At 43.4% G+C, this 12,547-nt stretch overlaps 1 protein-coding gene across 13 annotated transcripts in view; it reads right to left on the reverse strand.

Annotated features, from left to right (window-relative positions):
- Positions 1-12,547, reverse strand: part of magi2a (membrane associated guanylate kinase, WW and PDZ domain containing 2a) — a 132,270-nt gene that overhangs the window by 39,199 nt on the left and 80,524 nt on the right. For all 13 annotated transcript variants that reach the window (XM_029247209.1, XM_029247208.1, XM_029247210.1 and 10 more), the window contains 3 exons: positions 9,764-9,983; positions 8,435-8,514; positions 88-145 (listed from right to left, as the gene is read on the reverse strand). In XM_029247209.1, coding sequence (XP_029103042.1) covers positions 88-145; positions 8,435-8,514; positions 9,764-9,983 — 358 coding nt within the window. The remainder of the gene's footprint in view (positions 1-87; positions 146-8,434; positions 8,515-9,763; positions 9,984-12,547) is intronic.

Raw genomic sequence — 12,547 nt, forward strand, 5'->3', positions numbered from 1 at the left:
ACCGAACAGCAAACCAGAAGAGATGCTGCGATTAATAGCGATAAACTGGGAGAGAAACGGCTATTTATACAAGAGTGCAAAACTTACTCAACATAGTAGCTGCCATATATGGGGTCATCAATCTTCTCCCAGCCGTATGGAAGCTCTGAAAACAATGACAACAACAAATTCATTACTCAGCCACACAGAAAAAGAGAAAAATCAATTCTAAAACAAATCACTTCACAGAAATCAATGGAATTTAATTATTGCCAGATCCATCCTAATATTAGTAGTAATGGCTAAAATCCCTCATTAATCAATAAGACAACAATTCATAATAGTCATCCTATCATTTCTGTACTCCTTGTATGATATTATCATTGCTACAGGTCGTTATCGTGCTTGCGGTACTGGTCTGCTGCATACTTCTCTGTCAGTCTCAGTCTCCTTTGCATTATAATATGTGCTTTTCTGCTATCTATTGTTAGCTAAAGGCTGCCCCTGTCTCTCAAACTCACACACACACTCATCTAAATCAGTTCTCACTCAGTTAATGGTTGTCAGCCATCGTTGGGCAATGGCTATTTGATAACCACAAGTGACACATCAGTGCACAGTAGAGACAGCTATGCATACAGTGGCTGGTCAAGATGACCCTCCCCATATCGATGTAAGTCCTGCCCCTTCCTGGCAAAGTCACAGTAACAGAGCTCTGCTGCTAAAGAATTTTGGCTCAAAACCGGCGAATAACAAGCTCCGAGAAACAGGCCCATGATGCAAGCTACAGGGCACAGCTCTAGTGCCATTATCAATGCAGGGTCTCCTTCGTAGAACTCATGGGCTCAGCACTTTATCGTCATGTTGGACAAGCTTGGTGAATCTGGAATGTAATTCTTGCAAACCCTGCACTTGAGATCCAAACAAAGACATGTGCAAGGATTTCACGAGCTAAAAACAGTTACACTTCTGGCTGGCAGTACCATTCCGCTGCTGTCCCCACACACCCGCAGCGCATAAGCTACGTGCAGGAAACACCGACAGAATTCCCAAAGAGACATGACGGAGCAAGAGCCGCCATGTTAAGCTCTAAACAGCCCTTAGGGCATTGCAGCTGGGCAAAACGCAAATGTCATTTTATCTATTCAGTATCTATTCTACTTTTATTCTCTATTAGTTATTTCCTTTCTATTTTGTTCAACAAAAGTTTTTTTTATTAAAAAAAAAATTCACAGAAACTAACAATTTAGCCAAGCGCCTTCAACCGGTGTAATTCAGATTAAAGGCTTTCCCAGTCACTTGTTTCATCTCACAGTCAGTCTGAGATGAGCTTCTCAGCACCAGCAGACATCAACATCATGACTTGCCATGTAATAGAACCATGGAGGTCCATCCACATCATCACTTTTGTCTAAGGTCCAAGGGTAAGACCAGCAGAATCAGAGAACTAGTTACAAACTTTCCTCTTTAAACCTGTTTTGAGCAAATGCCACACTGAAATCAGAGAATAAGTGACAGTGGCATGCAAAAATAACTAAAATCTACTTAACACTGACTGCACCGTTGCTTTTTTCTTTAAAAAAAAAAAAAATTTCCTTCATGTGTTATTTGACAAGTCAGTGCAGAAATATTTACACTTCCCATTTGAATCTTTATGATGAGATATCCTGAACAATTAAAATAAATGATACTTCATCCAAAGGGCACCTATGACTCCTGAGCATGAATGTCATGAATATGTGAGCCACTTCATAAACCATTAAAGTCACTCTGTTTAGCCATAGTGTAGATGTGTACGGTAAGACTTATCAATAAGTCAATGACACGCAAACTTCAGAGTGAAACAAAGAGAAACAGCTACAGAAGCGTTTCATTCAAAGCCCAGCAAAGCTAACTTAGGATTATGACAAGGGCAAAAGATGCACCATCGATCGTGTCAGGTTTGCAGTGTACTCTCTCCCAGCGGGACACCGGACAGAGTACAAGGTCTGTGCTGGACTGAAGCTCGCTCCCAGAATCCCGTGGGTCTCCTCTGTAACACATTTGAAGGTCTGTGGCGGGACTTGGTGGGAATTCATCAGTTTCTCTCATTTCTTTTATCTGCGCACACAGCCTCCGTGCTGCTCAGCATGTGGGACACCTGCAAAATTCGTTCACCCAGTTTCTTAATTACACCAACCGTGTAATTCTGCTTCGGTGTGGATGTATTCTGTACAGCCCAGCTGGACATGGAAGTGGGTCACAGCACTTTGAAAGTTAGTCATTTCTCTCCCTGACACTTCCAAGTTTGAGCAGCCTGGCTCACTGGGTACTGATGAGCCAGCTGCCATGCAGTTGTCAAACTGTCTGCAGAAGTGGGCTGTAGTGCTGGAAGGAGGTGCGGGTGCTTTGGCACGGTCCATATCTCACTTACTCAGGGTAGCCCCCCTACCCCGCTGCAGGAGTTAGCAACACAACACTGCATGCATCATCAACTCCTTTCTTCCCCTTTGACATGAGCAGAGCGTCAATATGGACTGTGAGTTTGCAGCTCCGGTTTGCTCCTTCAGACTGAAGAAATCATTGTCACGCTTAAACCTGAGAGCTTCGCTGAAAATAGAACATTAAGTCACCACAGTCAAAAGCTCCAGACAGATAAACACTTCACAAAAAGCTAAGGAAAAAAATACTGCCTAGAATGTTCATGCAGTATTAGTGAGAGTTTGCTCTGGATGTAAACCTCTGCCCAGCTGCTCTCTGATCAAGGAGGCTCAGACAGAAAGCAAGGAACTTCTCCAAGCTTTCCATATTTGCTTGGGAACAGCTGTCTTCCACCCTGGTGACCATCTCCGAGTTGCTCCTTTGATCATTATGCGGCGCGCATCTGGCGAGCAGCTTACCTGGTGCCGTGACCCGACGATCCCACTGCATACAGAGGGAGCATGGGCAAAAAGACTACTGAAAAAAGACTGACATGAACAGTACCTCAAACACACACAAGTAGGCGCTCATATGCACACACAAGGAGAGGCGTACTCACACAAATACAGGAGCTTCCAGGCGTGCACAAGTGTCACAAAGCGTGCGAGCAACACGGGCTCAAAGGACTAAGGACATTCGTCTCATGACACATGATGCGGTACCTTTGATTGCCCCCTGCTATTTACTAAAAGCTCACGTCACCTCCGTAAATACGGCAGCGTGTCACGTTCGCACCGCATCACGCAGCAGTTCAGCAAAGCACTGCCATGTGTCTTTGTGTATTGCTCTGCCTGACCAAAACCTACGTCTGCAGGAGCACAAGTGAGGGTACACAAACCCCTCCTCCGTCCTAACGCAACACTAACCAGGGTGCCAGGAGGGGTATGTGCATTTTCTCTTTTCCTATGCCTTGAAGGGAGATTTTTGAAACAGTCATCATGATGTTGCCCCACAAAAACAAAATGCCTTTTTAAACATTAATCGACTTTTTACATAAGGAAAAGTGCAAAAGCTTTCTTTTTCACGTTTCACTGCAGTTAGGAACCATTTATTTCAATAAAGTGGAAAACAATGTGAAGTCAACAAAAGAAAACAGGCAGATGTGTTTTTGTGCCCCACAGCGGTGCCAACACACTTCCCACACAACAGGGGAATGGGGCAGGCAGTCCAGTAGCCACCTTGCTTCTAGCATACACTTGCATGCAGAAAACCCCCAAAAACACACACACACACACACACACAGGCTATGTATACGTAAAAGACAGCTGGTAGCGTTAGAGCTGCTGCCTTTGGACCCAAAGGCCACAGGTTCTCAGAGTCTCACCTCCTGTTGTAGTACCCTTGAGCAAGGTATTTACCCTGAATTGCTCCAGTAAAATTACCGTTGTATAAGTGGGTAACATGGCTTAACATTGTAAGTGGTTTTGAAGAAAAGCACCAGTCACAGTTTCACTCTTGTCCTGAATTAATATAGCCCTTAACGTCCTAATGCATTAATAGGATGTCCACTGCAGGTGAACTCAGTGCTACTACTCCTGTCCCACATTGTTTCAAGCCACCACAGTAAAAAGAACCCATATGAAAAAAAACAGTGGCAGTGACAGCCTGCACTGGTAAGAACAGCTACTGTAAATTGTATGAATGCAATATTTTTGATCAAGTGTTTTATTTGAGGGCCAGCAGGGGGCCTCTCTGCCCCCCCCCCCCCCCCCCCCTCGGTATCCACGTATCTGATTCCCTTCTAACTCTTTCATGCATTTCTCCTTTCCCAGAAGTCCATTTTCCAAGTAGAAATAAAAACACTTCAGTATGCACACTTAAGAACGGGACCTTTTGAAATAAGTTTTAAGCTCAAATCTTCATCAATATTTTAGTCATCTATTTCTAATTTTATCTGGAAAACCACAGTTGGGGGCTGCAGTGGCAGGCCAGTAAAAGGGATTTTCTCAGGTCTCTTTTCCTGTAGAACTCAGCAGGACTGTGTAAAAGTACCCAGGTGGACCACGACAAATTAGGGTGTGTCTTCCCATAGAGTACATCTGGGGTACTTCTGTCCTATAATCAGGGATTGGGCTTTAAGTTAATATTCCTTTCAGAAAGCTCTGAAACAGGGTGCCAGCAGGACAGGGGGTGGGGCTCAGGAGTAGGGCTTCGGTTTCTCACCGAGTTATGGTAGCGTATGGCTGCCAGGCAGAACAGAAATCGATTTACCTCCCAGTGTCTCTCCCTTAAGAGCTATGACCAGGGGCACACGTGCCAACGATACAAGCAATCACAACCTCTCAGCTCTGCTCTCCTCCCATTTTGGGCAGAGCATAAAAAGAGTGGCACCATTAATGTAGCAGAGCAGAATCTTCATCTGTCAGGGGACAAGGCAGATCTTACAGGTTACAGCTCTCTACACAGATGAGTTTTTTTTTTTTTTAAAAAAAGCACAAGGCACCTTAAAACTCTGCAATTTATGCAGCACCACCTTAAATCACGATACCTCCTCTGGTTGCAAAGGGAGACAGTTTCCATGGCAACCTCAGGAGGAAGCCTTTTTGTCTGAACTGAAGGCTCTTTCACATCTCTATATTTCCGCTTGCTAATTGCAAGAAGTTATGCGCTCTCCCTAGATACATATTATGAACCTGAGCCTAAGCAGAATACCAATCTAGTTTATCTGAAATTAGCAGCAGTACTCGTTTTATTAATGCACATGCAATGCAATCTCTGCACAAAGCACACCTTAAGAGTAATATTTAATACAAAATCCATGTTTACTTGGTTACATTTAATTTCACATCCAGCAAAAAAGCCACGAAGACAACGTATCAATAATGATTTTAGTAAAGTGGCTACTGATCACCATGGTGATCTGTTATTGATCTGTGTGACCTGAATGACAGTGACTGACACACAACAGACAATATTTTGCATATTTTTGAACCATATCACATCACAAATTTGGCATCACTATCCATTTCATTTTCAGAAGCAGCACAGGATAGAAAGCACAAGTTGATTATCAAAGTGAGATTGAAGGGTTTCTCTGAACTCAGTAAATGGGGGGAAAAGTAAGTACATTTTAGAGGAGAAACACACGGCGTCATCAATCTTTAACAGCCCCTTGAACGACCCGCGACGTGACTCGGATACCGAAATTCACTCTAGTCCAACGGAGAATGAAACTCTCCACCTTCAAAACCCCAAGCTGCCAGCAGCTGAATGCCAGCCTCCATTCACACTCTTGTCGTCACCTTGCTGCCTGACTGCTCCCCACACATTGCTTCTGCTCCTCCACCTCCAGTTGGGCCCACAGACCACAGTGCTCAAACACGCAGCTCCCTCACAACACAGCCTCCATTTATGGTGTTCATTCCTGAGAGCTTCTTTCTGTCAAAAACACCTACTAATCATTCAGGTGCAAACACAAGCTCCTCCCACCTATTACAGAAATACACACCTCACTGTGGTCAAGGAGGTGGTCAAAGACTTGTCTACTAGTTCACACTTTGGACAGAATTCAGGTCAAATTTCATATCACCAAGTGAAAACCCAAACCACATTAACAGTGTGGTTATGACTAGAGACAACAGCTCTGAGAAACAAAGAAGCAGGTTGTCACTCTTTCCATTTTCCCGTTTGGGAAGCTGCCTTCCTTCGTAAATGCAAACTGGGAGAAACAGAAGGTTGTATGTCAGAGACTGAAATACTTGGCTATGGTAGCAGTAGAAAACCTGGATAAGTAAGTCTGGCACACAGCCTGCGGTGGTGCACTCGCCCCGCAGCAGCAGTTACGGCCAATCACGAGGCAGCAAGCAGTGACAAACAGGGTGGGGAGACTGCTGCCTGGACCTTGTGACACTCGCACTGCCATCCCACAACTTGCTGCTTGTGAGTCTGCGTAGGTGGTGTTTTAAAACCACATGGGGGATATTCATATCAAATATCCCAATACATCTATATTTACTAATGGCACTGATTTAGCAGTAGCAAAATTTGACTTGGATACGGGACTCTGGTAAATTGGAAGGCAGAATGAAGTGCGACACAAATGGCCGATGCAGACAGATGTGTTTTTCCTCAAGCAGAACTGCAGGGTTCTATGTTACCAGATGAGCTTACAAAACATGGAGGCGAGGAAAAAAAATCCTGAAACGGAGCAGTAATCCTCCTTTGGCAAGGCCAAAATGGTAAATATGTGGAAATGGGAAGCGTGCTGGGCTTTGAAAATGAATAAGACGGACGGGAAAGTAATACTTCGCTTAGACTGGGAGACTCTCCCATTGTTTCCCCATCCATCCCGAATGAAAGGTGGCGGCGCAAAACATTATGCAAAAGCGAGAGCGCTCTGGTTGCAGCAAGAACTTGGCGAATTGGTGCTGTTGTGCTTTTGACTGTGAGACTAGCATTCATTCTCTCACACACACACACACACACACACACACACACAGAAGCATGTAAGGAAACTCACAAAAAAAACGCAAGCACAAACACATGGATGCTGACAAAAGGACACGCATATAAACACATACAGAAAGGGGAGGGAAATAGACAATGATCATACAAATAGTAAACAGAGATATTCATAGTCCCTACATGCTCTCTGCCTTCCAGCTGCCAGGTTTGAAGTTGCTGGGAAACGAGACAGACTCCGAGTCTGTTCAGTTGGTCGTCAACAACAACACAGTTGTAACAGATGCTGAGGGATGACACTGTCGAGATGGAAACAAAGCCTTTCTGGCTGCCCAAATGCAATACACAAATATATGTTGTGGTGTGACGCCCTGCGTGTCAGCTTGATCATCTGCGACAGCACCTGCACACTGTGTTTCCCCAACAGGAGCGGTGTTTTCATAGATGCTCATTCAGCTCCCAGATGAAGGTATACCAGGAACAAGCACGCAGCATCAGTCTAGTGGTTGTAAATAAACTAAACTGACTTAGTCAATGTACTGGACAAAACACAACTATATGTTTAATTCTCTTATTTTTCAAACACAATTAATTGTCTCCTAAGTCTCACTTGGACAGTTATTAGTGTATTTCACTGGATGTCATAGCCAAGTGTGATGCTAGATGTGGGTACCCGAGTGTGTGCTCGTGTCTTGTGTATATGGTCCTGTAGCCAGCGTCCATATCCCTTCTCTGAGCCAAGGAACAGACACCACATGCTGAGCAATCCTGTTAGAAGCCATGAAGGCTAAAGCGAAGGCGAAGCCCCAGCTCCAGAGCGCGGACTGGACCCCTTCATTTAGTACTGCCGAGCCAAGCAAATAATGCAGCGCTAAGGGGAACTTAAATTACCAGCGCAGCTGTCCACCAATCCCAGTCAGCCCAGACAGAAACCTGTCAGCAGCAAGCAGGAAGTGAGGTGTGACACTGACTGCTTCTCCTTCGCTTCTGCTCATGTGTAACGATGTTCAGAATGAACAGTTTCACCAGTAATGTCATGATCAAATTTCAAGTGGTGGGCCACCAAAGCTTCCAGCCGCTCATAATTCAAAGTATACATTTATTTGAGCAATTCCCTCCACTCAGGGAACGCACCGTTAAAGAACACGGCACAACAAAGCACGTACATCTTCCCAGAAACGTACTGTTGTTCAGCTTTGACAAGTCAATGAGGATGGTGAACGGCACAGGGCACACAGACCATGCAGAGTGCAGGGGGGGTGAGCTGGATAAAGATGGGTCTGTTCTAGAGAAGCAGCCTCCCACTAATGATTGACGGGGCAACCAGCGAACCCGGCAAAGAACAAACACGGAGAGCCAATCCTAAAAAGAGCAGCTGTGCGAGATCTAGGTGAGCTTCAATGTTTCTGAACTGCTACTAAATCTAAAGCTATTAGACAGCACCTTCACCTGTTTTCTTGCCACTTACCTCAAAAACTAATCTATCAAAGTTGCAACATGTTGACATGAAGATAAAAGAAAACAAAGAGGAAGAAACATTAGCATCAATGGTGCAAGTGTTTCAGAGTGGACCACCGGTAAGTAGCAGACTCACCGTCCTCGCTGCATTCTTCGGGGGGCTTAGCCTTCTTTGCAAGCCGAGGGTCCAGCCACGATGTGGTCTTGGTGTTGTGGCTGAAGGGAGAGAGGGGGGGGGGAGGGAGAGGGAGAGGGAGAGAGAGAGAGAGAGAGAGAGAGAGAGAGAGAGAGATGAGCAGGGTTTCTTAGCAGCATGCACAAAACATTGTTCAACAGGAAGCGGAACAGACCTATCCACATGCCCCACCTATAAGCAGGAAAAAAAAAATTGTTTAACAAAACTGCAAAGGAGACATTTAATTTGCTTACTGCTTCTAATTAGCCCAGGAGAGGTGCATGAGTGACGGAACCCAACAGCTGTGCACTTGGCACATTCCGACTCAGCTACAACTCAGGCAGAAACTGGATCGAGATCAGATAGGAGATGCTGCCAAGAAAACTTCAATGAATCTGTTGAGCTCATCTAAAGCCACAATGCTTTCCCTTCAAGACGATGACAGGGCAGACAGGGTTGGGGGGAGGAGGAGGTGAGGCATTGCTCTACCTTTTCCCTAGAGTGAATTTATGTAAATGGGGCACAACGTATTGCAGTATTCCACAGGAAGTAGACAGCGCATACTTAGAGGCAATACAAACAACACTCCTGCTCTTTGTGAAACTTAAAAACTTCAGCTACACAACAAACCTTGATCAAAACATAAGCAAAACGATCAGTACAATTACTTTAGCAAGAGAAAGCCTCTTTGTTTGCATAAAACCATATGGAGCAGTCTTCAACAGGGAATTCCAGCTCTTTCTCTGTGGAAAAAGACGCAAACTATGCTTGACTGGATCTTGACAAGTACATCTAAATCTCAGTCCCTTTCCACTCTTTGCTGTGGTTGGCTTTGCCAGGAGTACAGTACACAACCTACAGCAAAGTTTTTTTTTTTTTTTTAAAGCATTTCACAAAATCGTACAAATTTTGCACATAAGCCACAAGTGGCTCAATGTCCTCAGTCAGAGAACCTCAGTGTTCTGAAATGAACTGCTAAAAATCCACCGTAACCTCAGCTGTTTGAGAAGAACAGGCATGCTCACAATGCATGAAAGATCTTTCAGTGGCACAAGTGCCACGATGGACACTCCTCGACTAATAGCAGGAATGTAGAAAAGGTCAACCTATGGTACAGAAGTCACTGCATTTAAATTTATCCTGAGCAACCGCCATCAATAATACCTGGCTATCTGTCACAGTGCAGATAATGAGTTAGAGCAGCATCAAAAAAACTAACAAATATGCCATTATATGTTTTATTATCATAAATGTCAAAAACATAAGTCCAACTAAACATGAAATACTCACTCTATGAAATAGACCTCTCCCTTTTCCGTGTATGCCATCTCCCAGTTTTCCGGCAAAGGCCCCAGGTCATCATTCTCCTCTGGCTTGGGCAGCGATTTTGGGGTGTCACCCTGCTCCTTTGGTGTCTCCGAAGAGGTGAAAGTTGCAGGTTCGGCTGAGCAAGGCTGGGGAGCACTGTCTCCAGAGCCATCGGTACTTTTGTCCTCGTGCTCGCTTGATTCTGTGGGGCAGAACGGCAAGTCGAATCAGCCCCGAACTTCCTCACTTGCTCATTTAGCCACCCAAAGCGGGAGAAAGGAACAGGGAAAACAAGGCAGAGAGAGGGAGAGCACGCTCAGAGAGGAACATGGAAAACAGCATTAGATGTGCTTAGAAAATTGTAAGGGCACGAATATTTTAACTACACAACTACACAGACCGCAATTAAATAGAAGTTTGCGGAAATTCGTTTTATTTCCAGTCATTTTAGTTTTCAGGTTAATACAGAATGAAGGTAAGACGTTAAAATTTTAGAGTATTTTTATAACTCTATTCAAGACTTTTACAGAACCTACCTAGTGAATAAATCAAGGTACATATTGATTGAAGCATCTATTGATTGTGTAGGTATTGAAGAAAGTGTAAAACGGAAAGTTGCTGCCAAGCCTTCCAAGTGTTAATGGAATGAATTAGTCAATGAGAGAGAGAGACACCAGTGCTCAATATAGCTGTGCTCATGACCTACAGACAGAGTGATGACAGCAGTAGAGATCTAGGAACCAGAGATATCTGTTAAGATTGTTGTCGACGGCTATCGATCCCACCTGGACACATTGTGCAGAAAACACAAAACACTGGACACAATGACTTGTTTTAAGATTTACAAGCTGATAAATAAATAAATAAAAATACATAAATGAAAGCAGTGGATCACTACAGGCTACCGGCCCACGTGCAAACGATTCATGTACTTCAACTACCTCATCAACTGATCTCTGGTCCACTCAGTGTTCTGCCACCCCAGGCAAAGTGGACACATTCCAAGATTGCCATTCTTCAAACTTTAATTCCTCTGTTCTATGGATTGTCATACCTTCCCTGTTTTTCATTCTGAAGTTCACAACACAACATCAATAGACTGAGCCTTAATTACTTTGACAGACTGACACAGCATTTTCCGATGTGAGCCATCATTTTCTCCCCTCCACTGTCAGATCAGAGAAACCCAACAGGCACTAATTTAGAAAAATGTGTGTAATCTCCATGAAGGATGACGAAATTCCTTTATGATTTAACAATTGATCATGTAAAACAGGACAGTTACTCAAACTAGCATTAGCTCTGTGAAAAGTTCAGATTTTGTACATGCACATTAGGAAAGAGTCTTCCTCACTGTGAAGAGAGTTGAGAGCCACAAAAAGGCAGTAAACCCTGTTTTCTATGTCATACACAGAGATGAATAGAAAAATCAAAACAATTTTCAATTAAAAAAACAAAAATGTATCATCACAAAAAAACCCACAAGAATCAAGCTACTTTGATTTAAATTAGACTTAACACTCTTAACCACCACACACATACGCACGTTGACTGAACCGCTTGCTCCGAGAGGGGTCGTAGCAAGCTGGAGCATAACCCGGCAACACAGGGCGCAGGGCTGGAGGGGGAGGGGACGCACCCCAAGCTGTGCCACCGCACCCCCCATCTTAACCATGAGTAATGTTAAAATCTTCAATATACAGTCTTACCTTATGGAAAAGATTTGAGACATCATACATTTAATTTTAAAAAAAAAAAACAGAATCTGTCACGTTAGCCTAACCAAAAAAGTACAAAATTAAAGTGGACAGTCTGCCAGATATTATTAACCATTATTTATGTAACACCTTTGCACAAGGCAACTTGCAATGTTAGAATTGTATACTAAGCTGCTTCCAATTATTTCTCCATTTATATAGCTGGGTAATTTTTACTGGAGCAGTTCACGATAATTACCTTGATTGGGGTACTACAACAGGGGCAGGACTCAAACTTGTGTCCTTTGAGTGAAAGGCAAAATATTGATGTTTTAATATGGTAACTGCTACACTGTCTGCTGCCCTGGTTATATACTTCAATTGCCATTCAGTTGATACCTGTGAAGTGTAGGTGGATGTGTCGGCAACACACCTTTTGACTTTGAAGGGCTGAACAGTCATTACAGGTCGACTCTACCCGCAACAACCCAGACTTCCGATTGTCATCCCATTAACCTCATTATATTATTTTTGAGTTCTAGTATTTTGTAGTAACATCTAGCGGTGCGTATCCAGTATGCTGTACTATATCTGTGGATCGCAACTCTCCAGCAGCAGTTATAAGCAAACCAAAATTGTTCAAATACTACATTGTGTGGTTAAAAAAACTGTCATACATTTTTCAAGTTCTTTTCAAACCTTTAATTTACTTTTAGCATGTTAGGAACGTTAACATAGTCCATATATAAAAAATTAATACAAGAGGAGCAACTCTAATTACTGAGCTCAACAACAACTGACACACTTAAATCTTAATAAAATTCAGATCTCAAAATATGAAAAAATATTAACATGTTGCAATCAAAGGAGGATGAAACCGGATTGTCAAAGGTGTGACAAAACTCAACACTAGCCTCTGACTGGTCATCACTAAACTAACTGCTCCCACTGAACAGAGAAATGTAAAAACAATCGCATTAAAGTGCCCATGTACTACATTATAGGGACGCATAGGCGATTTATTCCAGTAATATGCGATTGCTAAAGATTCACAGTGAAGCTGACAATG

The sequence above is a fragment of the Scleropages formosus genome, chromosome 21, assembly GCF_900964775.1.
Source record: "Scleropages formosus chromosome 21, fSclFor1.1, whole genome shotgun sequence".
NCBI classification, from domain to species: domain Eukaryota; kingdom Metazoa; phylum Chordata; class Actinopteri; order Osteoglossiformes; family Osteoglossidae; genus Scleropages; species Scleropages formosus.